The sequence below is a fragment of the Rattus norvegicus genome, chromosome 12, assembly GCF_036323735.1.
Source record: "Rattus norvegicus strain BN/NHsdMcwi chromosome 12, GRCr8, whole genome shotgun sequence".
Classification (NCBI taxonomy): Eukaryota; Metazoa; Chordata; class Mammalia; order Rodentia; family Muridae; genus Rattus; species Rattus norvegicus.
In genome coordinates, this window is record NC_086030.1 from 34,626,206 (window position 1) to 34,652,354 (window position 26,149).

A 26,149-nucleotide genomic window follows, 5' to 3' on the forward strand; every position below is an offset into this window, starting at 1 on the left:
CAGAATGAGTAACTATATTTAGCCCGACTTCAAAGAGCATTTATGCTTACACATTATTTATGTGCTATGCATCGCATATGCATATTTTAACCCCCAAAGCCGGTGGTCTGACAGGACAGTTCTTCTTAATAAACGAAGTGCTGGTTCTCATACATATTTGAATGCGTATTTGAAATCGCTCTTGCTTTCCCTGCATCCAAATCTAAGTGCCGTGGTTGATTAAAACAATGCCAGCCTGGAGTTCCTTAAAGCTTGCATTATTTGTTTTTAGAGCAACGCCTCCCAGCATACGCTGGGTACGTGCGACATCCGTGTCTCGCGCGCTGTTTCGGAGTGCGAAGAATCGCAACTCTGCCCGCACAGAACCAGGAAGGGCTGCTGTTCTAAACATCCTTCGGTAAAGCCAATGTGAAAATGGTGGGTCGACACGCATCTGCGAGTAAGTTCTAAGTTCTGTCGTGTCGGGGGTGGAGAGCTGGGGCTGTCTCTGTGACTCAGGGGCTGGGAGTCACCTGAGAGGACCTGAACATGAGAGAGACAGGGAGCTATGCCTCCAATCCCCAGAATACACCATGTCACAAGGCATCAGGTGGCTAAAGGACCCTTCTCTTCTGCTCCAACCTGCCCCCAGACAACTACTTAGCAGAATACTAATCGACAAAGTCCTTGTGTGTTTTTTGTTTGTTTGTTTCCGTGGGGTTAGTTATGCTTTGTTTTAGACCTTGTTCTAGACAAGGTCTCAGGTAGCTCAGGCTAGTCTCAAACTAGCTATATAGCAGAAGTTGACCTTAAACTTTGATCCTCCTGAATGCTGTGTGACAGGTGTACACCACCATGCACGCCAAGTGAATTTTTATCCAGCTGAGCTAAAATCCTCAGGTCAGAAGTTTCTTGAAAATTCTAGATGCTGCATGTCCCTTCAGGGTGAGAACAGAATCCACAGAGCATGCTGGACAGCTCTACCTCCATCAGGAACCCCAAATTCATGAACGTTCTTCACACAGACAGAACTCACACCAATGAGGCAAACACGGGGAAAGGACTCTCTTTACCTGAGGGTTTGAAAACAGCAGTCCTGTGACTCCATGCTCTACCACAGCCGAGTTCCCAGGGATGTTCCTGGCTAGCACGGGAACTTCTAAATCCATTGCCTGTGAAGACGGGAGGAGTGAGGATGAGAGTAAAACCAGGCGAGGGGGCCGGAAGACGGCTTAGGTGGTAAAGTGCTTGCTCTGCAAACATCAGGAAGGACCTGAATACAGTCTCCTGGGACTCAAATTAAAAGCAAAAACTTAACCAGACATGGTGATATGTACCTGTCATCTCAATACTGGGGATGTGGTGGGGGACACCAAGCCACGGGGATCCCTGGGACTTACTGGCTAGCCAGTCTAGCCTTCTTGTCAGGCTCCAGGTTATGAAAGACCCTATCTCAAAAACTAAGGTGGACAGGGCCCAAGAGATGGCTCAGGGGTCTTGTAGGGAATTAGGGTTTGGTTCCCAGCAACCAAGCGGAATGACAGTTTGCAATCACCCATGACTTTAGATCCGGGGTGCCAGCGCCCTCTCCAGGTCACCATAGACACTCCCACACACATGCACATACCCTGACACATGTGCACATTCCCCCACATAGATAGACACACACACACAAGCGTTCATACTTTAAAATAAAAATAAATCCCTTTTTAAAAAATGGCAAATCCGGAGCACAGACAAGCTCTGAGAACATGAACACATTGAGAAGTTGGTCCTGATAACGCTGTAGCTGGCAAAGCCGCGCGCTAGACAGTGTTTGGAAATAGACGCGCTTGCGTTCAGAGCAAATTCACAGAGCAAGCGGGGAAAGACGGAGGAGGGGCTGAGCCTGGCACTGGGGGACAGACACATGAAATGTCAGGACACGAGACACATAGCTTCCCTTTACCAAAACAGACTCACCTGGCCTCCCTAGTCTAAATCAACCTCCTCTTATGGGGCGGACAGAACCTCTCTCTCATGCTCCTTAATATCCCCATGGCCTGCCCCCCACCCTTATTAGAGCTGCCTGGGGTTTATAGAAACAGTCTGGTGGGGGGGGTGGAGGTTGGGAGGAGGCAGTGAAATAAAGTTTCTCTGTGCTTTAGCTGTCCTGGAACTCTCTCTGTAGACCAGGGTGGCCTCGAACTCAGAGCTCCACCTGCCCCTGCCTCCACACTGCTGGGGTTAAAGCTGTGTGCCACATTTCACCTGCCTGAACAGTCTTTATCTTCCGTGGCACAAAGAACACAGCTGCTGGAACCCGCACCCCATAAAAAAAAAGAATAGCCAGGCTTCACAGATGCATAGGTTACCTGCAGGTGTGGCTTGTGAAGCTTGGGTCAGACTGCCCTATCTCTATTCTCAGAGGAGGATTGGCTGCGACTTTGTGGCATAGGTGACCCCCGAGTGATCACTGCTAGTATGGGAGAACGACTTGACCTGAAGGTGTTCATACATACTCACAGAACCGAGCAGAGAGGTTTGGGTGAGTTCGGTCAGTTCTATGCAAAGACCACCCAGCCCCTTGCAAAATTCCTCACGTCCATCCGGCAGCTTGCACATCCCAAATAAATGCCCTTAGCAAGTCTTTCCAGTTCTGACACTTGAAAAACAGCTTTGGCTTTGCCAAAGAATAAGCAATGGTCCTGCCCCATGCCCCCACATAAAATCAGTCTATCCCCCCCCACACACACACACGCATACACACACTTTGGCACCCAAACGGCACAAGTGTTTTAAAACTCTCTTACAGGGTCCTTCAGGGTTCTTCGATCACTGGAGCTAACATGACTGGCTATGGTCATGCAATTCTCCTTCTTGCTTTTAGCTTTATTTACATCATAGCTCTTCTTCTACCCAGGTCCCAAAACCTGGGGACCTGGTTTTGTCTTCGTGTTGACTACACTGGGAAAGTGAAGGCAGCCCTTTAGACCCTTTGTGTGTGGAGAGGTATGTGCGGATGTGTAGAAGACAGGGGATAACTTGGAGTGGCCATTCTCAAACTGTCCACCTTGTTTTTTGAGACTAGGTCTCTCACTGGCCTCGGGCTCCCAGACCCGGGGGGTCAGCCGTCTCCCCTCTCGGCCTTCCCCATCCCTGAGATTACACTCATAAAGCAATCATGCCTGGATGTTCCTGAGGGTCCTGGGCATTGGACTCAGCACAGCAAACACTGAACTGACTGAGCCATCTCTCCATCACCCTCCTTTATGGCAATTCTATTGGGGGTGGGGGTGGATGGCATGGTTCAAGTCCACAGTATGCTTGAATGGGAGAGGCCTGTCGGATCTTTAGCAATAAGCACCCGGTTGCTGTGCGTCCAGCTGACATTTGCTCTTGACACGTTTTTGGTGAGAAGTGTGTATCTTAGCCAATGGGCTTTTGTACTTGCCCGCTCAAGAAAATCGGATTCAGAAAGGCCAAAAGTTCACTTCCTGGGCCAGTGATGGGCATGTGTTCTGTGATTAACACGCTGGCCATCTGAAGGGATTCTGAAAAGGGATGCTTACCACTCCTCCTAAAATCAACTTCATTCAGAGCCGTCTCCCAAAGGTTATTTTGCCTTCTCAAAGGCAGGCCACATGGACACTTCAAGAATTGCTAACAGCTGCCTTTCCTCTGAGGCAAGCCGAGTGCCACAGCAGTTACTCCACAGAGAAAGCTGGGTGTGCTGCTCAGAAAAACACTCAGCAGACTTCAGGCCCTTGACCTTTTCTTAAGAAATAGGAGTGAGGGGGTTGGGGATTTAGCTCAGTGGTAGAGCGCTTGCCTAGCAAGCGCAAGGCCCTGGGTTCGGTCCTCAGCTCTGAAAAACAAACACACACACACACACACACACACACACACACACACACACACACACACAAAAGAAAGAAAGAAAAAAAGAAAAAAAAAGAAATAGGAGTGAGGAGGGAAATGTGTATTTACACATAGAAGAACAATTGGGCACCTTCTCTACACTGGTTTGAAAGTCGCTGGGGAGCAATGAACTTCCCCAGTAGCTGGGACTGAGCACCCAACCGAGGCTGACAGTTATCACAGAGTAGAGCTGGCTTCTTTGATGGACACGAAGATGACACAAGGCCATGTCACGCATTTTCAGAGCGATTGATGAAAATTCACACTCGCACCAGGGTATCTAGATGTCCTCTTCTGGTATCCATTGGCAACTCTACTCACTTATATGTACTCCCACACAGACACATGTGCATACGCGTAACTTAAAATTTTTGAAATATAGGAAGCGCAAGGCCCTGGGTTCGGTCCCCAGCTCCGAAAAAAAGAACCAAAAAAAAAAAATTTTTTTTTTGAAATAATTCTTTTTAAGAAAAATGGAGAAGAGCAAGAGAAATCTGGTACCACATCCTGGGCATTCGAGCTGCAGTTACCTCCAAGATGGCGGCTGACATTCCCTCGGAGACTGAGCTGTTGACCAGCGCAAAGCAGCTCTTCACCACTGCATGCAGATCTTCCTGGCACATCTCTCGGATCAGTCGCACCCCTGACGCCCTGAAAAGAGCAGAGGTAGCACGGCTGTTTCAGACCCTCCTCATAGTCTCCCACGATTTTATGTGACCAATTAAGACCTAACTTGTATATCGACTGAAACTGGGTCCCTTGTTCCTGGTAGGAAAAAAAAGATGCAATTTAGACGGATACGCCAATCCGTCATTTCCAAAGAGACTATAGCAGTCTGCACCTTCATCAGCCAGACACGAGTAAGTCCCTTCGTTCTTCCAAATCCTTGTTAGGATTTATTTAGGTGTATCTGTGTTTGGCTAAACGTGCGTATGTGTACCGTATGACTGCATTGCATGGGGCATGCAGATCCCCTGGAACTGGAATTGCAGGTGACTGTGAGCCATCTTGTGGGTGCTGGGAACTGAACCCGGGCCCTCCAAGAGCAGTCAATGCTCTTAACCAACTGAGCCATCTCTCCAGTCCCCAAACCTTCGTTATTTTAAACAATTACATTTTTCCCCAGTGTCATCAGCTAAAAAAATAATCGTCTTCAAGTGATCATCACTAAGTCAGTTATGGAGGCAAGCCCCTAGGGACTGTCACATAAGAGGCTTCCAGTTCCACTTCAGCCTGGGATATGCGGCAAGACCCTTACCTAGAAACAAAGTGCTTTGCTCTGGCCTTTCCCCCAGATGACTAGGGAGATACATTTCGAGTGCGGCCATTTATTGACCTCCATCTTGGAACCCAAAACATGACCTTGCAAGGTCACAGAGAACATTCTAGGAGGCTGCACTTGCAACCTGCTTAGAGCAGCGTCTGGGATTGGTAAGCTGGGACTCCTGAACTGCTCGCTGTGCCATGCAGGATTCCTAGTGTGCAAGATACCGCCTGCCCGGTACTCTTACCTCCTTACCCGGTCTTTCACTTCCCTTGTAAATACTGGATCTACCTGGAAAAAAGAGGGACAAAAAACACATAAAATGTCTGACCCTTGGGCTGGCACATGGCTCAGCTTGCTACAAAAGTGTGAGAGGACCTAGACTCGACCCCAGAAACTCACATGGTTGAAGAAGCAAACTGACTCCCAAATGGATTGTCCTCTGCCTTCATATATGCACCATGGCTTACACACACACACACACACACACACACACACACACACACACACACACACACAATTATTTTTAAAAATCTGACTCTCCAGCTGGGATGGGTTGGGAGTGGGATGGGGTGGGGTAGAGCAACTGTTATGCACAAAGCCTTAGGTTCAGTCCCCCAACACTGCATAAACCAGATGTGATAATGCAAGCCTCAACACTTGGACAGAGACAAAAGAATCATGAGTTCAAGGCCATCTTCTGCTGTGTGGCAAGCTCCAGGCCAGCCTGGGACATTTGAAAGACTTTGTCTGGGGCTGGGGTAAACCTGACCTAAATCTAAGACCTCAAAATGGGAATCCTACGAGGATCAGATCCCACTCAATAGTTCGGAAAGGAAGAATAGATGAGAAACAGAGGAACACCCTAAGTCCAGCCCTTATACAAGGAAGATAAGAGAAGGGGGTGGGGTCTGTGTATGCCACGCCCTGTGGGCATTGAGCCCAGGCAAACCCCAGGGCTTCAAAGGACAGTGGAGAGTGCCTACAGACAGGACAAGTTAACTGTCCAATCCTTCCTTCAGGGAAAGACTTGCTTTCTTTAACGATGCCAATGGAATCTGTCATAAAAAGCAATCAAAGAAGTGAGTGGGAAGCCTTTTCGTCACAGCAGCCCATGGAACTGAAGCTGGCTCTTAGGAGCCTTCTCAGAAGCACAGTTTTAAAACGAAGGGCATGCCCTTCAGCTGATGAATAATGAAACGTGTTTATCCATGTGAGTATTATTCAGACACAAAGAGAAAGGACTACATTATGGAGTAACATAGGCGGATCCAGAAAACATTCTGCTAGGCTAGGCTTGGCGGCGCACACCTGTGATACAGCATTGGGGGTGGAGGTAAGTGGATCGGAAGTTCAAGGTCGTGCTTGGCTACATACAGAGTTCAAGGTCAGTTCCCTTCCTTGAGGCGGAAGAGTCCTTCATCAAACTCCTTTGAACTCACCACAAACTCTTCTCCCAGATGAGGGAAGAAGCTATCCAACAGGCTATCTCTGACTGACTAAAACTCTGTCAGATTGGTTCCTGGGTGTCTCTCCTGCCTGACTACTATTATCAACCGTGAATACGATTTTCAAACAATTGGAAAATGCTTTCTTCAACACAAAATTCTAGTGTCAGCAAGCTAAAGATGGCTCAGTGGGTAAAGAGGATTGCTGTCAAGCTTGACCCAAGTTGCATCTCCAGGACTCACATGCACCGTGGCACACTTGCCTCCTCCAAAATAAGTAAATAAATGTAATTAAAATCAGGGGCCAGGAATGATGGGTGGCATTCACCTTTAATCCCAATACCCTCGGGGAGGGGGCGGGGCCCCCCGGGGGGGGGGTGGTGGTGGTAGGCAAGTGGATCTCTTGTAAGATTGGCCAGCCTGGTCTACGTATCGAGTCATCTGGAGATGCACAATGAGATTGTGATTCAAGAAAAAAAGAAAGAAAAGAAAACTTGTTTTAGGAGGAACGGAGAGAGGGCTCAATGCCATCTGCATGCACACACACACAAATAAAAATATAAATACATTTTTAAAACGTAATTTTTTTTTAAAAGCCTAGACCTTGCTTCAAAGACACAGCAAGCATGTGAACTGAGCTCAGGAATTCCGGAGGCTAGCAGTCCCTCCTGACTGTGGCTCCAGTCAGGCTGCAAAGAAAGTAGAATCAATTCCTGTTCTCATTTACGCCTTGCCAATAGCCATCATGAATTACAAGCTCGCTGGCTAGCTGAAAGCAAGTGCGGAACGGCTAGCTTTGTAATGCCAGGTGATATAAGCCTTTGTCTAGAAACTCTGTTTCGCTTTCTTCTGACAGGAAGCGCTCTGTGCTGGGCCTTGAATCCTTCAGACTGCTAGGATGCCTGCTCAAGGACTGATGGTGTTGGGCTTACTGGCATCCCCGGGACCACTATGTGGCTGGAAATTTGTGGGGCTACGTTATATCAAACATGAATGCATAAGAATTTGTATATGTGCTGCCGAAGCGAGCACAATGCATAAGAATTTGTAATTCTCCCTAGAAAGATCTATGCAAAGAGGAGCTCACAGCTGTGAACAAAGAAATGCTACTGTTGTAACTGTTTATAATTAATACTCGGTAGCCACGTAAGCCAGAAGAACCTGTGCTAAGCCTTTCAAAGCCTTTAACTTAGTACTAGCAACAATGTCCTTACCAAACACTTCTATACAGGAAGACTCAAAGAGGTTGTACAACTTCACCAGAGTCCCAGTGTTCTAGTCTGGGCAGGCTGGAAGGCAAGCTCTCTTGGTTCTTAGTTTCATCAGATAACTCCTAGAAAGTTCAAGGGACAGAGGTTGAAGAGATGGCCCAGTTGGTAAAGTGTTTGCCTTGTAAGCATAAAGACCGGAGTTCAATCCCCAGAGCCCACATTTTAAAAATCTAGGTGTCAGGGCTGCAGAGATGGCTCAGGGATTTAATAGAACTTGCAGAGGGTCAGGTTCCCAACATCCATGCTGGGCAACTCAAAACCATCATTTGTAACTGCGGTTGCATGGGATCTGACACCATCTTCTGGCCTCCAGGAGCACCTACACTCAAGTGGTGTGTGTGTGTGTGTGTGTGTGTGTGTGTGTGTGTGTGTGTGTGTGTGTAAGTATAAACATGAATATATATATTCAGGCACACACCCATACATGTAAAATAAATAATTTAAACAAGGTATTACAGTGCATGCTCATATTTCCAGCTTGAAGGAAAGGAGTTGAACCTTCCTGGAGTCAGCAGCCCTGGAACAATGACAAACCCCATCTCAAAACAACGAGGACAAAAGCAGTAGATGGTCCTCCACAGGAAACCTCACCCATATGCAGTGAGCACATGTACACAAAACGCATATACAGACACGAATGTCCACATGCATGCAGACTATAAAATCCCTTCCTGCCACCCTTCCTCGCTCTTCTCCCTCTGACCATCCTGTGTCTCAGTCTCTAGGAGTGATCATCCTCCAGGATGCAGCTGGTGTCCTACCTTTCACTCTCCCTGACTGTCCTGGCCAGAAGCAGCACCCTCACCCAACACTCCTGCCTGCTACCTGCCACACCATCTATGAGAGATAACTCCGCTTCTCTTTCCACTGTGCCGTGGTCTCCTTCCCTGCCTCTCATGCAGTGACTAGAACAGTCCTGTGCATGACAACGCTCTTTTTACTTCCCACCCTGAGGCCTCGTGCTCAAAATATTAAGCAACCAGGTCCCAGCACAACCCTAGCATATTACAATGTAAAAGTCAACCCTCCAATGGAAGCTCCATTCTGGGCTGGCAAGATGGCTCAATGGGCAAAGGTGCTTGCCACCAAGCACAATGACTTAAGTTTGTTCCTGGGGATACACCTCCCACCCCAACCTGGGATACTGTAGGAAAGAACCTTCCTGCAAGTTGTCCTTTGATCTCTAGACACATGCATCATGTTTTGTGCGAGCACACACACACACACACACACACAGATTTTCAAAATGGAAAATCTTTCACTCTACATGTTAATTTTCACCTTAAAATTTTCCATGGGTTTGTTTCTGCCAGCCCATCCTCTTTTTGTCTTTATTAGCATGCACTGGCTCTCAAGATGAACTATCTGGGGAAAGATAATTTGTCAAGGATCCAAGTCGAGTTCCGAGATGGCTGGAATACAAAGCCGGAATGTAGTAGCTAAGGAATGAAGAGCGAGTCTTAAGATGAAGCTACAGTTGACGCTGGCTTTCTCTGGCTTTCCTTTCCACATCAGTTCATTTCAAATCTCTTAGTGAAGCCGAGTGGAACAAAACACAAGATAAAGAGGAAAGGAGGAGTGGATGTTTTTATTTAATGAAATTTTTAAGGGGGGGGGGAAGCTTTGAAAACAACAAGAGAAAAATTCTCATTTCCTCCTTCCAAGCTTGTTTATTTCCTAACAAAAGATATTGTTTCAACTCTAGGGCTTAGGGGAAATAATCTTTACTATAAGAAGGTACTGGGGAAGTCATTAGGCTGTCATGCCCAAAGCAAACGTTCCCCTTCCCCCGCCTCCAGCACACCTCATCAAAGTGCTGGGAAAGGTACTGTACGAGATGCCCCGTGAGCGGGAACAAGTGCTTCTCTCAAACAGAGGAACTGAGAGATCAAAGGAGCAGTAATAATAACAACAATAATAAAAAAAAAAAAAAAACCAAGCTGAATTCAGAGCATCCTGTAGCTAGATAGAACAGGATCTGGGCAGTCAAGAGCAGAAGGGAACATTGGCTTTAATGGCCCCTATGCTTTCAGTATTCCCAGGACACTCCCCCAAGGACAGGAAGTACTCACTTTCACTAATAGCAAACCAGGAAGCTGGTACTCCTGTCTTAATCATTCCTACTTTGTGGATGGGGAAGCTGAGGCATGTGGTTACAAGCAGTCAGGTAACTATCACCAAAGTCAATGAAGGGTATACTACCCTTCAGACAAGTCACACGATCCAGCTTTTCTCACAACACAGAGGCAGGTCTGGCCCAGAGAGGGGGCAGAGTTAACCAACAGGCCATCAGGTGATGGTAGTGAGACCTCAGTAAGCACCAGGCACTCATGTGCTGCACATCCATAACTCAGGTCAAAGACTCATATATATAAAATAAACCTTAAAAACAAAATGTCTGTATACATAGCCAGTTAGGGATTTTGTTCTATTTTGTGACTTGCTGTTCAGCCCCGCATCTCATCCTGCTCCTGGTCGTTCTCCCTTCTCCCCACTGAACAGGGTCTGGTGAGTGGCCTCACAGGACAGTCCTTTCCCTATTAGAGGACATCCTAACATCATCTTCCTGAACCTGGAACAACAGCAGGTCTTAAAGGCAAAGTGGCAGGGACTTTTTTTTTTTAATCTCAGGCACCCAGTCTTGAGTGACAGTTGTCCCAATGAGCTGTCTCGTGCTCATTTCCAGGCATTTCAATGTTCCCAGTAATTCCTCGTTGAGCTCTTAAGATGTCCTCTCACACAGGCTTTGGGCTAGGAACCTTTTTGTTTGTTTGTTCTGATGTTCTCTCACTGGCATATCAGTGACTCTACACAGTGTCTTCACCAGAGACTAACACTACTAACACTCCTTCCAGTAGTCCTACAGGTACCTGAGGAGAGGTTGAGAGTCTCTCAGAAACTCTAGCAGAAGGACCAGTCCTTTCTGTGAGGTTTTAAAATGGCAGGTCTCTGGTGCCTGGGATTTCTGGGACAGAAAAGTCAGCAGCGATTCATTCTGGCAACGCTGACACCTTCTAGAAGGTGGGGTCGGCACTCGGAAACTTCCTACCGGAAGGAGTCAGAGGTAGTCGCTGCTGAACACCGCAGTGACTCCGCAGTAACCGGCAGGCTGGATTCTGCTTCACCGGGTCTTGATCTAGCCAAGTTGATACAATTTTGCAACAAGCCATAGGACATGACCCGGAAAAGCTAAGAAAGCTTGTGGAGCATCCCACTTGAGTGCTATTTGAGCCTCGAGCTCTGCAGAAAGTAAGAAATGGACTAGAAGAAAAGTACAGTCATATCAGGATCTAGACAGGAAGATTCAGGAGGGTGGGGGTGGGCATTGATGCGCTGTATGCTTTGGCCATTAAAATAAGAATTTTAATGTGTCCTGACACATGGGCCTGGGAGCCCTTGATACCACGGAAAACACTCAAAGTCAAGTACAAAGTGGCTTAAGGCTCCTCCTTGTTAACAAAGTTTAACAGGATAAACTGAGCACAGGGGGCACGAGCGTTACAGATGTGTAGAGGTTTGGGAATGGCAAAGAATGAGTTTGGGGGCTGGAGCAATAACTCAGTGGTTAAGAGCACTGACTACTCTTCCAGAGGTCCTGAGTTCAAATCCCAGCAACCGCATAGTGGCTCACAACTATCTGTATGTAATGAGATCTGATGCCCTCTTCTGGTGTGTCTGAAGACAGCTACGGTGTGCTTATATAGAATAAATGAATAAATCTTTAAAAAAATATGTTTTTTATTGAGAGGTCAGAAAAGCGTATCTGAGGACCTGGACCTAAGCCAGTAACATCATCACTGCAGAATCTCATCTCAAGTGACGCAACCAACCAGGCAGGCCTTGGGAGGAAGAGCCACTGACCTGCCTCCATCAGACTGGCATCTGGACAAGTCTGTGAGGCATTTTCCTGATTGTTGATTCACGTGGGGGAGGCCTTGCCCACTGTGGGCGGTGTCATCCCTAGGTGGGCAGTCCTGGGTTGTATAAGAAAACAAACTGAGCAAGCCGGGAAGTGGGAAACCTCGGTCCTCCATGGCTGCTGGTCCTACTTCAGTTTCTGCACCGTTATGCCCTGGCTCCCCTTCGTGATGGACTGTGTGAACTGTAAGTCAAATGATCCCTTTCCCCTCTAGGTTGATTTTGGTTATGGTGTTCATCTCAGCAACAGAAAACAAACAAGGGCTGGAATCAGAGAGCTGCATCTTGCTGGCCTTTTTCCCCCCCCCTTTGGTGGGAGGATTGTAGAAGGATTTGGGAGCTTTGGGTTGAAGGAGCCATTGAGTATTGAGTATTTGCTGGGCTGCCGTTGTGGGAGGTTGGAGATAAGGCTGAGAAAAGCATAGATGATGGAGACCCGGCTTCCAGGTACCTGAGGAGAGGTTGAGAGTCTCTCAGAAACTCTACCAGAAGGACCAGTCCTTCCTGTGAGGTTTTAAAATGGCAGGTCTCTGGTGTCTGGGATTTCTGGGACAGAAAGTCAACAGCGATTCATTCTGGCAATGCTGACACCTTCTAGAAGGTGGGGTCGGCACTCGGAAACTGTGATCCCGGAGGCCGAGGCTGCAGCTCGAGCTAGCAGTCAAACTGAGTAAGGTGTGGAGAGCTTCCCCTATGGTCCTGGTTTGAGGGTGTAGGGGACTTATGAGGACAACCTGTGGCAGGGCTGAGTCCCTTCGGAGAGTCAGGAGGCCATTGGTGGAGGTATAGCCTCAGCTATTGAGGCTTTAGGCTTGAAGGGTCATGGAGAGAATCTGAGGTTTGATACCATAAGGCAGGGTCAGAATCCCCAAAACAGCGTTCCTCATCCTGTGGGTTGAGACCACTTGGGGGTGGGAGGCGTCAAATGACTCTTTCATAGGGGTCCCTTATAACCATTGGAAAATACAGATGTTTACATTATGGTTCGTAACAGTAGCAAAATTAGTTATGAAGTAGCAATGAAGAGAATGTTATGGCTGGGGATCACCACGGCAGGAGGAACTGTATTAACCCGTCACAGCATTAGGAAGGATGAGAACCACAGTCCTAAAACAGAAACCAGGGTTGGGGTTTTAGTTCAGTGGTAGAGCGCTTGCCTAGCAAGCACAAGGCCCTGGGTTCGGTCCTCAGCTCCGGGGGGAAAAAAAAACCACAGAGACTAGGAAGAAAGGATTGGTGAAGGTGCAGTGGTGACCTCAGGACTGAGGGATCTATGGAGAGAGAGAGGGTTGGAAGGAAGAGGAGGGGAATGGAGTGGGGGGTACTTGGCAATGAGAGAGACCACCAGTAAGGGTGAATGAAGCCTTAAATGCAGGAGAGACCCCAGAATATGGAAGATGCCAGACAACAGACTGACCACGTAGGGACAGTGGCAGGTGGGGAGGGGGGTGTGTGGCTCACCCGAGTATGCAGGTCAGGCTGTATGGCTGCCCTGACAGAACCTAGAGCTGGGACTGCTTGAATGCCTTAGAGCCTGTTTCCATGAGGGTCCCAGGTGCTGGACAATGAATGAACTGGAGTTGGAGTTTGATTTCACTCTGCTCTGATGCTAACTGTGCCCTGGTTCCTCCCGCCTAAAATGACAAGTGTGTAACTTGTTTGGAATTTGGCAGGAAGCCACAGCTAAGAGGCTTAGATATTTTAAAGAGACTTTGAACTTTTAAAGTGTTGGAATTTATTTTTTAAGACTGCGTTTAAGACATTTTTCTAATGTCTGTCATATTATGCATTATATCATGGGATTAACATAAGATCTCGTGACACTGTGGCCTCTGACATGATCGCACAGTTTTTGTATGTGTGTATAATGTATATTTTAAATCTGTTTTATATGTCTGGCTGCTCACGTATTGTGGGGCAACGTTTGGGAATTGGTTTTTTTCTTCCATTATGTGGATCCCTGGGATTGAACTTGGGCCATGAGGCTTAACAGCAAGCACCTTTACCCACTGAGCCCTTTTACCAGCCCCTCCCCTCTTGGTTGTCTTTATTAGCAGCAGCTTGCCCTCATCAAGGAGGTAAACACGATTATTTCCAAAGTCTGGGAGAATGCAGAGAACAGCTGTGCATGCTGGGAAGGCCCATAGGGCACTAAAACAAGACAAATAGATGAGACTCTGAGAAACTAAAAAGCAGTCACTAGACTGTGGGACGTGTTTCCGAAGGAGCGAGTGAACACTACAAGGCCAGCCGCTCGATGAATGGGATGATGGGGATCTGGTTGCTTCCGATTAAAGCATTTCCTCCTGGGTGGAGGCTTGGGGGAGACACAAGAAAGCCACTAGACTCACTGGGCCTCCTGAGGTCGCAGAAGCAGGGAAGCACTTGCTAGGGAAGAGGGGACTCTTCAATGGAGCTGCCTGCAAGTTGGGCAGGAGGCCCCAGGGGTGTATCATCACCCAGGCTTGGGGCTGGGGAGGTGGATGATGTATCTGGCTACCTTTGAGACCTCCATGCTATCGTCACCAATAATCTCATTGATTCACCAAGATGGACTCATATACATTAGTTTCCTTGGTCTCCGTCAGGATGTCTGTTAGCAAACACTCCCAGCTTGCCTGTTACCATCTGGCCAAACAAACCAAAGTGGGGGTGGGGCGGTGGCTCATACTGCACAGGTGAGAATTCCACTCAGCACCACAGATGATGCATCTGTCTCTGCTCACCCGGGCGCTCCTTCGATGTGCTATCATATCACTTGGGTGACCTACAAACTTAGCAGGGAGTTGCAGAGGTAAGAGATCAGGACCAGGGCATTAGCAGGCTGGGTATCCCCTGTGGTGTGCTTCCTAGTTCATAGGTGGTGGCCTCTTGCTGTGTCCATTCACAAGGAAAAAGGGAAGGTAACTCCCTGGGGCTTTTATTTGGACCCTGATCACATTGATGAGGGCTCCCTTCATCCCCTGGATCCAGTCCCCTCCCAGAGGCCTCATCTCGTCTCATTGTAAGAAAGGGTTTTAGCAGAGGAGTTTAGAGGGTACAGACACAGAGCGGAAAGCCTGGAACAGAAGCCACATGAAGCCTGCAGCTAGGAGCACAGAGGACACTTTGTTTTCCAAACCACTTGGGGCAAACGAAATCATTATTTTTGGACCATTCATAGAGTGTGACTTATGTCCTGACTTAGATAAACTTTTGTCTTTTATATTTTAAAATAAGTTCCTCTTTACACGACCCACTGGTTTTCCCATAAGAATTATCTAGTTATCCTTTGCCATAGTAAATTAGTTTGAATTAATTGTAATCTTTACAGTAAATCAGCCATGTAAGAGATCAGCAGATATAATCTTTAACTTTGGTCTGAACTCATTCTCCCTTCCCCTCCCCCTCCGACTCCCCCTCTCTGCGAACATGCATGTGAGCACATGTCACCCACATGGTTTTGGGAAGTGACTCCAAGGCCCTGCACATACGAGTTTGGGAAATGCTCCACCACTGAGATACAACCCAGACGGTTTTCATTTGTTAAACATATTTTACATGCATACATGTTTTGCACGCATGTATGCATGTGCACCACACGTACACATTGCCTAAAGAACCTGAGGGCATTGAACGACCCCTTGGAACTGGAGTTATAAGTGGTTGCGAGCTGCCATTTGGGTGCAGGGAACCAAACCCAGGTAGCTAGTGCTTTTTAACAGCTGGGCCATCTCTCCGACCCCTTACTTTTTTTTCATACTTTTCATTTTCTAAAAAAGGCAAATTATCTGCCAAAGGAAAGAGCTTAGCAATAGCGGTGCTTACCACCATGCCTGACACCCGAGTTCAATCCCTGGGACCTACCCAACAGAAAGAGTCCTGAAGGTTGTTCTCTGACTTCCATGTGTGTATGATACATGAACACATACACACGTACACCCTGCCATGTGCACATAGCACAAAAGAGCAAACTTACTTTAGTTTCTTAAAGAGAAAGGGAATATACTCCAGGTATAGAACATGCTTTATATGTCAACAGAAGAGATGCTGGAGAGATGGCTCTGCGGTTAGAGTGCAGATTGTTCTTGCAAAGAACCTGAGCTCCATTCTAAGCACCCACATTGGGCACCTGACAACCACTTGTGAATCCAGGTGTAGGAGATCAGTGCCCTCTGCTGGTCCAAGTAGAAACTGCATATGCGCGCACGCATGCGCTCTCTCTCTCTCTCTCTCTCTCTCTCTCTCTCTCTCTCTCTCTCTCTCTCTCTCTCTCTTTCTCAAGCAAAGTCAAGATAAAACAGCCATCAGATAGGCATTCGCAGCCCATGAACTCACCTCAGGACCTACAATCACCATGTAAACATTGGGTGTTTCTTGATGCCATTCTTGGGAAGGAAAAGAAAAGAAGAAAAAAAATACTTAGAATGGAGCGAGCGTGGCTTCAAGCCACAGCTGGGAAAACAGTTCAGCTTAACTACAAATTACTCCACGGTGAGTTTTGTCCTCTTGGCTCATTTAGCATTCATTCACGCTAGCCAGGATGCGTTTCATTTATTTAGAGCGCCTCTATGTGGCATTTTACTTAAAGCATTGTTTCTTGTTGGACTGAAGCGATGGCTCAGTGGTTAAAAACTCTTCCTGCTCTTGCAGAGGATCAGAATTTAGGTCCCCCCAACCACATGGCCGCTCACATTTGCCCTCAACTTTAATTCTGGGGGATCTGATGCCCTCTTCTGGTATCCACAGGTACTGCATGCACATGTAACACTGGCAAGATTTTTTTTTTTTTCAAAATTAATTTAGACTCATAATTATTTCCAACTTGTCTGACATCCTTCACACCTGAAGCTGCTAGTCTACACAGAGATATTAAACCCATAAGTTACCAAACCGTTACTGGCTGTTTCCAAAGCGATCACCTTGGAACAGTCTGCTTATAAGCAGTGAACACTGGTAAGGACTGGGGATGCAGCACCATTGGTGCGGTGCTTACACAGCATGCACAAGCAGCATCTATCAAATACCCGCTGTAAACAAAATGATACAAGAGTCTCTGGACAGATGGCTCAGTGGTCAGAGCACTGGCTGTTCTTCCAGGGGTCCTGAGTTCAATTCCCAGCACTGACATTGTCACAACCATCTGAAATGGTATCTGAGGGCCCTCTTCTGCTATTCATCAAAACAAAGAACTCACATATATAAAATACATAAGTAAATAAATAAATCTTTAAGGAAAACTGTAAAAAAAAAAAAAAAAAAAGCAGTGAACAAAGTGGGGGAAAGTTCCCATTGGGCAAGCTGGCTCACGCTGTAACTCATGCACTTGGGGAGCTGAAGCAGGAGGATTGAGAGTTGGAGGCCAGCTGGGAGCACCCAGTAGGATCAGAAAGCCAAGGCACATCTCTACTTGCAAATCCACACACTGAGGAGGGCCTAACACATACCTGAGAAGGCATCCACCAGGTACAAAGGATCCTTCACTGGTCTGAGTCCACATATGACAAGGAATATGTGCAGGTCGTCAGCGCTTTGGTCGATCTCTGTAAGAGATAAGAGCGTGGGTCACTTCCGTAGGCATGGAGGATACAGCAAAGTTACCTGGCAACAGTGACGACACTGAGGCAAGCAGACCAGAGGTCAGCAGTTCACACTGGCCTTCCTGTGCCTAGCGTGTTCTCTAAATGCTTTGCTGTGCACATTGGCTTCTCCAAGCCTAGGTAAACCTGAGCTTTACCCGTGCTATGAAATGCAAGGTCTCTGCCATGGAGAGGGAAGGATGGGGGTGGGACTGACCCATCCACTACTGATAGGAATCAGCAGGCCTGGGAAGGACTTGGGCAGTTTCAGTTGATGCAGCTAGAAAAGAGGCTTATGCATGACTCGGGAATTCACAGATGCACAGTAGGTATGAGCATATGTCCCTGGGAATAGGAAATGCACACATACGTCTCTCCGTCCTGTTTTTTTTTTTTTTTTTCTACATTTGCCAGTTGGATTTGTCAGCTTTACCTCAAAAAACTGTAACAGTTCTAAAAGTAGACATGTATGTTTAGCGAGTGTTTCCCCCCCCCCCTTTCATTTGTTTATATTTTGTTTCTTGTGGGTAGCACACAAGATAGTGTCTCCTATAATAGCCCAGGCTGGCTTCAAACTTGCCGCGTAGCTGAGGAAAGGGCCTTGAATTTCTGATCCTCCTGATTCCACCTCCCAAGTCTAGGACTCCAGGCAGACAGCACCCTGCCCAGTTCATGCAGTGCTGGGATCGAACACAGGGCTTCCTGCAAGCTAGACAAGCACTCTGCCAACTGAGCTATCCATATAGCTTTTAGAAAGACAGAGAGGGAAAATGGCTGGGGACATGGATCAGTAGTTGAGAGCACTGGCCGTCCTGGCAGAGGACCCAGGTTTAATTCCAAGCACCCATATAGTAGCTCCCAACCAACTGTAACTCTAGTTTCAGGGATGTGATGCCCTCTTCAGGCCTCTGTGGATACATACAGACTAAACACTCATACACATGTAGTAGTAGTAGTAGTAATAGTAGTAGTAGTAGTAGTAGTAGTAGTAGTAATTAATAATAATTATAATTAGCAACAACAACAACAACAATAATAATACAGAGAAGGCTTAGAAATGCCATATCTATAAAGCAGGACAGCAGTAGGCACCAGTCTTGGTGACTCTTCTCATGACAAGTGAAGCTGGTTGTTTTACTCCTGGCTTCTAAGAGATAGTGGGAACTTTCCTGACCAACCAAATGCAAGGAAAGTGGCTATCTATGACCTTTAAGCGTTGGTTGTGAAAGGCCTTGATACTCCTTGGTCATCCGGCCACACAACCTTCTTGGGGAAAAAAAAAGTCTTGGTAAAGAGACTCATCCTGGCAAAGTGAGGTCCCAGGCCTGAGGTGGGCCTCCGGCACACGTGAACATTTCGGGAACAGCATCGGGCAGGCCTGGAACAGGCGGAGGGTGCCCAGCTGAGCCCTGACCACAACAGCTCACAACCCACAAAAATCATGAGTAGCAGCCACAGTGGTCTGAGGCCAGGAAGTCTTGAGGTGTTTTATGGCAACCGGTAGATAATTGATTTAGTGGCAATTGTTAATAGACTCAGCACAAAGGCTAGTCTAAAATACCAGCATTTACAGTCTGTGTAATTGGCCATAAAACCATGCACATGCAAGGCTGTCTTTTCCAGGATGGGCACTGTGTGTGTGTGTGTGTGTGTGTGTGTGTGTGTGTGTGTACACACAAACCATTTTCTGAGCTTACCTAAGTCTTGAAACTTTAAGTGGCATATGGCATGTGTCATACATGCACATGAGGGACATTGTGATGGTTTGCATATATTCTCAGCCCAGAATGGCACTATTAGAAGGTGTGGCCTTGTTGGAGTAGGTGTGTCACTGTGGGCATGGACTTTAAGGCCCTCCTCCTAGCTGCCTGGAAGCCAGTATTCTGCCTGTAGCCTTCAGATGAAGATGTAGAACTCTCAGCTCCTCCTGCACCATGCCTGCCTGGGTTCTGCCATGTTCCCACCTTGATGATAATGGACTGAACCTCTGAACCTGTGAGCCAGCCCCAATTAAATGCTCTCCTTTTTAAGAGTTGCCTTGGTCATGGTGTCTGTTTACAGCAGTAAAAACCTAACTAAGACAGACATGATCTGCACAGATAATAGAGTAACGAGAGTGACTCTGGACAGAATCACACTGACAGCAAAGAGTGACGGTCTTGTCCTAGGAAAGCCTTAAGCACAATCATAGGAGCCAGGGGTGTACCTCGGTGAACATCTTGGTTTGATCCCCAGCACTACCCACACACTCAACTTGCGAATATGTACACACACACACACACACACACACACACACGTACGTGTGTACATGAGGCATGTACTTTCAATCTTAATAAATAGTAGGCTAAAGCAGAAGGAGATAGTATCAAGGTTGGGGCCAGCTGGGCTACACAGTGAGTTCAAGACCAGCATGTACTATACAACAAAAGCCTATCTCGGAAGGAAGGAAGGAAGGAAGGAAGGAAGGAAGGAAGGAAGGAAAGAAGGAAAGAAGGAAAGAAGGAAAGAAGGAAAGAAGGAAAGAAGGAAAGAAGGAAAGAAGGAAAGAAGGAAAGAAGGAAAGGAGAGGAGAGGAGAGGTGAAGTAAAAAGAAAGGAAGGGAAAGTTAGGGGAATGGGGGAAGGGAAAAGAGAAAAGAAAAGGAAGAAAATTCCAGGGGGAATCTGATCAAGCTACTTATATGTTGGGGCAGGAGAGAGGGCATGGTGGTTAAGAGTGCTTACTGCTTTTGCACAGGACCTAAGTTTAGTTACACGCACCCATGATGTGGCAGCTCTCAAGGGTCTGCAACTCCAGCCCCAGATGATCCGATGCCCCCTGCTGCCCTTTTTGAGCATTGCACCCAAAAATATCCACATACATAATTTAAAATAAGATAAAATATCATATAAGTGTGTGAAACTGTTATAATGGGTAATGTCATATATATGTATTTTTTATGTATAATGAATATAAAGTTACTATGGTCTCTTGAATTAACTTTTGACAGTATCACTAAGCTGCGTTGAGGGTTCTATATGCCCTCGCCAGTCCTTTGAATCTTGTGAGCTAACCCCAGCAGACAAACCTTAGTGAGTGCGGATTTGACTAAAGTCTGAGCCAGAAGCTACAGATGTGGGCTCAAGGTCAGAGAATTGGAATTCAGGCACCAGAATCCAAGGTCAGGAGTCAAGCGATTGTCATTAATAAATGATAAAGCTCTTCTCCTTAATAAAATCTAAGGGGAGGCAGGGTCGGAAAGAGAAGGCAGCCTAAGCCTTCGTTCCCGGAGAAGAGCGGCTAATGTTTATCTGATCCTCAGACTGTAGGTCTGCTGGGGACGGACATCAAAATTACCTTCCCTGACTTGTGTATTAATTTCAAAGGAAATATAATTCTGTACACAGGGGAAAACAGGGAGGAGGCCCCTTAGCTTAAGCAGGAGGCCACACAGGACCCGTGTGTTCATATGTATGACCCACATGCCGTCCACATACATCCCACACTGCCCCATAGACGTATGTACAACAACATGTTTAGGTACAAGAGTCTGTGTACTCAAGATTTACTGTCAGCAGCAGGGACAATCTAACCAGGTCCAGAGCAAAACACAGCTCTGATCTACTCACACCTTAGATGTAGGGAGCTCAGGAGCTCTTTTTTTTTTTTTTTTTTAAAGATTTTATTTATTCATTTTATATATGATGAGCACACTGTCACTGTCTTCAGACACACCAGAAGAGGGCACCAGATCTCCTTACAGATGGTTGTGAGCCACCGTGTGGTTGCTGGGATTTGAACTCAGGACCTCTGGAAGAGCAGTCGGGTGCTCTTAACCCCTGAGCCATCTCTCCAGCCCAAGGGGTCACCTGCTTTCAACAACTACTTGAACATCTGTTTGGCCCAGTTTTAGGGTTGTGCACCTGTTGCCAGGTGGGAGGTACTCGGAAAATCTAACCTTGTACCTCCTGGGACCTGGAGGGTTCGGAAAGACAGAGACTGGTCCCTGGACCTCAGCTGCCTCTAACTCACAGAAGATGTGCCCCGTATGGCAGCCGAGAAGCCATGATGGCTGAGCGTCACACACAGTGGTTACACAATGAAAAACCTACTCCAGGGGCTGGAGAGACTCCAGTGGTTACGGGGCTGCTTCTGCAGAGGACATGGGATCAGTTCCGCCATCCACATAGCAACCCACTACCACGGGAAACTCCCAGTTCTGGGGATCTGATGTCTTCTCCTGGCCTCTCTGTGAGCACCAGGCATAGATATGTGACCATACTCACACACAGAAAAACATACACAAGTAAATAAAAAATAATAAGCTTAAATTCTCTCTGTTTCTCTCTCTCTCTCTCTCTCGCTCTCGCTCTCTCTCTGAATTTCAGGTGTCTGGTGATAGAAGACCTCACCCTTGAAACAGGATTTCTACAGGTTATAGACAACCTTGCTGGTGTCAGTCATGCTGGGAGAGCCTGTCTCGCTTTGAGGGGGGCAACTCTGGAAGGCAGGGGCTGCAGAAAGGAAATCCGAGCTACACAGTGCAATTCTTTCTGTCTTTTTTTGTCCCCTCACTCTGTGCAGCAACAGCACAAGGGCATTTATCGGGAGGTTAGAATCCTGTCTCCTCCTATCTCCTGTCTCTTTAAGCTGCCTCAGATAGCTACAAAATGGGACTCGGGAACAATTCGCAGAGGTCTTGTCTAGCTTGGAGGAAGGCCCTAGATTCACTCGCCAGTGAGGCCTAAACCAGGGACGATGATGCATGCCCGCAATGCTAGCAGCTCAGGGTGGAGGCAGGGGGATTAGATGTTCAAGGTCATCCTCCCTTACACAGCAAATGCAGCAGGGCCATCCTGGGCTACATGAGACCCTCTCTGAAAAATAAATTATTTAAATGAAAATCAATTAAAAAAAATGCATGCTTCAAACTGACCACGTGCAAGGTGCCCTGATATTTCCTATCCAACTTTTTAAAGTGCACTCTCTCCACACTGCCCCCACCAACTCTCTAAATTGATTTTGATCCTTCTAACCCAGAAGACCCTAGAGGGAAAGACGGAGTTAATCCTATCTCCGTTGTGCCGTTCAAATCTTCCTGCTGGGCTAGAGATTAAATGCAATGAGAATTCAGGAAACTAAATTAGAGAAATGACAGACAGGGGCATCCCATGCCCCCATGCCTCATCGTCTTCTAGAGGAAAAAAAAAAAAAGAAAAAGAAAATTCAGAGAAGAACGTGGTGCGTCCTGCCCGTAGATAGAAGGCTTATTTTCAGACAGCTGAACACTCAGAAACCCTAACCAGAGAACCAAGGGCAAGAGTCCAGCAGCAGAGCAGGGATTGGACCCTGACCAGTGCAGGGGTTCTCAATCAGTGGGTCGCGACCCCTTGGACAACCCTCGATTTCCAAACACATTTATAATACCATCCATAACGATAAAAGAATTAGTTATGAAGTAATGACGAAAGTAACTTTATAGTTGGTCACCACAGCATGAGGTCGGTTTTAAATAGTTGCAGGAGTGGGAAGATCGAGACCCACTAGTGTGTGCGTGACCTGGTTGGTACCCTCCAGCTCTTGGTGGCTTATGGGAAAGTGTTGTTTGTTCTTTGTTCTTCAAAGGTTAAACACGAGAGATGGGGCCCGCCAAGACTTGGGTAAAGCAGAGGCTACCTAAAGCTTCAGGGACTGTTCCTCACTGTTCAAGTCAAAACTTGGGCCTACAGCCTGCCCGTGCCCTCAAGGACCAGGTTAAGCTGAGTGCGGGTGTGAGCCCAGTCCAGTCATAGACAGACGCAGGTGTGTTGTAGAAATTATTTAAACTTGACGTGGGGTTTCTGACTTTATATCACTTAATTCCTGGATAAGAAACACACAAAACCTTTATATTTACAATAAGTTTTCATTAGCACAAGAGCTGGACAGATATCTACCCTCTATGCTTTTTACTATCGATAACCCCGTTATTACTGTGTTTCACCTGTGCTGTTCTCAACTCCAATTGGTCAGTCCTCGGGGCCATGTTTTCTTGACTCCTTAACCTGTGGTGGCTGCTTCTTCCTTCTCCTGCCTTCTTCTTGTCCTCCCTCTCCAACCCCAAGTCTGGGAAACCTAAACCCCACCTATGTCTCTTTTACCCAGCCATTGGCTGTTGACATTTTTATTTACCAATCAGAAATAACTTGGGGGCAGGGTCACTGGTTTACAGGCAGACTCCAGGTCTTGGGGGGGCCCACACTCAGCATTACAATACACAGTAAATGACAAAATCTCAGCATAGGTATGCACGCATTTCATATAGATCAGTGCAGTGTGTGTGTGTGTGTGTGTGTGTGTGTGTGTGTGTGTGTGTTGGCATCCAGTGCCAGCAAGAAACTAAATGGGGCTGTCTGATCACACGTGAGGACAGGCGGGGGAATTGCTCACTAACCGTTGCTGTGGCTTCCTGCCCTGTCCTCAGTACCAGCATTTGACATAACCCTTGCTGGTCTGCATTAGACTTGAATTTTTGATAACCCTTTCCCCTTGCTTCTGGAATACTGACGTCATAGATGTGGCCATCATACCCTTCCCTGGCACCTCTCCTATCCCTCAACTATAGGAAAAGAAGAGGCTTGAAAAACTTGAGCTGAGGGTATTATGCTGACCGGAGTCTAGATTTTAGAAAAAGTATCTAACTTGTGTCTGGATAAAACTGGGTAGCCAGCTGGGCAGTGGTGGCATGCATTTAATCCCAGCACTCGGGAGGAAGAGGCAAGTGCATCTCTGAGTGAGTTCGAGGCCAGCCTGGTCTACAGAGTAAGTTCTAGGACAGCCAGGGCTAGGACAGAGAAACCCTGTCTTGGGGATTTAAAAAAAAAAAGGAATGAAGATCCAGTAGCACCCTCACCTCATAGGAAAACCAAATGGATTTTCTTAAGAATAAACAAGGAAGGGGAGTGGGTTGGGATATTAGGGTGTCCACCACATAGAAACCCCACATAGTGGGGTTAAGAGAGTTGAGAGAAGATGGGAGGAAAATGAGGCATGATGGCACATGTCTGTAATCCCAGCACTTGGGAAGGATCAGCCTTTACTGCATAGCAAGTTAAAGGACAAACTGGCCTACCTGTGGTCTTGTTTCAAGGAAGAGGAATGGGGAGTGGGAAGAGAAAGATAGGCAGAGACAAGTGTAATGGTGTATGTAGAGAGTGTGCTCACATGTATGAGAGAGTGAAGGAAGGAGGAGTAGAGATAAGTAATTAAGCAATATAAATGAAGTAAAATGGTTAGTTTAATTGTCAACTTGGCACATTGTAGTCTACCTTGAGAAGCGTCTCAGCAAGGGATGGTAAAGGCTGGCCTGTGCAAATACCTATGGGGAACTGTGTTGATGACATTAACCCAAGTAGGAAGACCCAGCCCACTGTGGGCAGCACCATTCCCTGCGCTTAGTCCTGGATTGTAGGAAGAGAAGAAAGTAAACAGAATGTAAGTGTACATGCATTCTCCACTCTGCTTTTGACTGTGGTATGAACAGCTGCTTCAAGTTCTTGCCACCACGCCCCACCTCGTTGATGGGTATAACCTGGAACTGTGAGCTGCAATGAGCCCTTTCTCGCCTAAGCTGCTTTTTTGTTCAGGGTGTTAGATCACAGCAACAGGAAATGAAGGGAGTGGAAAAACGGAAAAAGTGAAGAGGGTAAACTTCATGGATCTAAGCCTTCCTCTTTCTGGGGTTCTGGGTTTGAGGGCCCTTGAGTTCCTTTGCTTTAGATATGTGGGTATGGTATGCAAAAATCTCAGAACACTGCCATAACAACTTTGGACATGGAGGAGACTAGGAACCTCACTGACCATGTGAGGAGTTTGGTAGACACTCATATCCTCACCAGAGGAACGAGCATGTGGAGGATTAGAGAGATGGCTCAGCGGTTAAGAGCACTGGCTGCTTTTCTAGAGATCCTGAGTTCAAATCCCAGCAACCACATGGTGGCTCACAGCCATCTGTAATGAGATCTGATGCCCTCTTCTGGCATGTCTGAAGACAGCTATAGTGTACTCACATAAATAAAGTAAACACATCCTTAATCTGTGTAACCACTGGTACTCAGTTGCTCTGTTAGCATACAGAATCTTGATGACGCAGAGCTGGTTTGCTGCTTTAAATGGATGCAACAGTCATTTGTGAACCAGGGCGGGGAGATGCATGACTGAGCAGCATCAGGAACTCTGCGACATCCTGGGTGAGGCAGGGCACTGTAGAAATACTATCGGGGGATGGAGAGATGGCCCAATGGTTAGGAACATGGCTGTTCTTCCCAAGACCCAGCTTCAACTCCCAGCACCCACAAGGTGGCTCAGAAAAATCTGTAACTCCAGTTCCAGGAGATCTGATGCTCTCTGCCCTGACTCCTACATGATCTGTATGCATAAGGTTCCCAGACATGTATGCAGGTGAAACATTCATACACGTAAAATAAAAATAAATATATCTTCTTTTAAAATAGCATCAGGGGTTTAAGGTGACTTGTTGGAGAACCCTGTTATTAAGGTCATGGTCCACCTCTCCAAACTCAGCGTAAAATGGAGGACTTCCTTGCTCAGCGTAACTTCTCTTTCTCTGCCTAACCTTATTTGGAGGGTGTCTCTGAGCAGAGATGCCTGCCCTTATCTGAAGAATGAGTTATGTGCACACACGTCCTGCTCTAGCTTCCCACCCATATGATAATTAGGTGCTGTGTTATGACCAACCTGTCTCAGTTAGGGTTTTACTGCTGTGAAGAGACACCATGACCAAGGCGACTCTTATAAGGACAGCAATTTAATTGGGGCTGGCTTACAGGTTCA

General features: G+C 46.9%; 1 protein-coding gene across 2 annotated transcripts in view; it reads right to left on the reverse strand.

The window, feature by feature from the left end:
• The window catches only part of Glt1d1 (glycosyltransferase 1 domain containing 1), a 73,650-nt gene that overhangs the window by 14,264 nt on the left and 33,237 nt on the right, over window positions 1–26,149 (reverse strand). For both annotated transcript variants that reach the window (XM_222147.11, XM_039090103.2), the window contains 5 exons: window positions 17,207–17,302; window positions 16,098–16,147; window positions 5,391–5,434; window positions 4,410–4,530; window positions 1,053–1,151 (listed from right to left, as the gene is read on the reverse strand). In XM_222147.11, the coding sequence (XP_222147.4) occupies window positions 1,053–1,151; window positions 4,410–4,530; window positions 5,391–5,434; window positions 16,098–16,147; window positions 17,207–17,302 (410 nt within the window). The remainder of the gene's footprint in view (window positions 1–1,052; window positions 1,152–4,409; window positions 4,531–5,390; window positions 5,435–16,097; window positions 16,148–17,206; window positions 17,303–26,149) is intronic.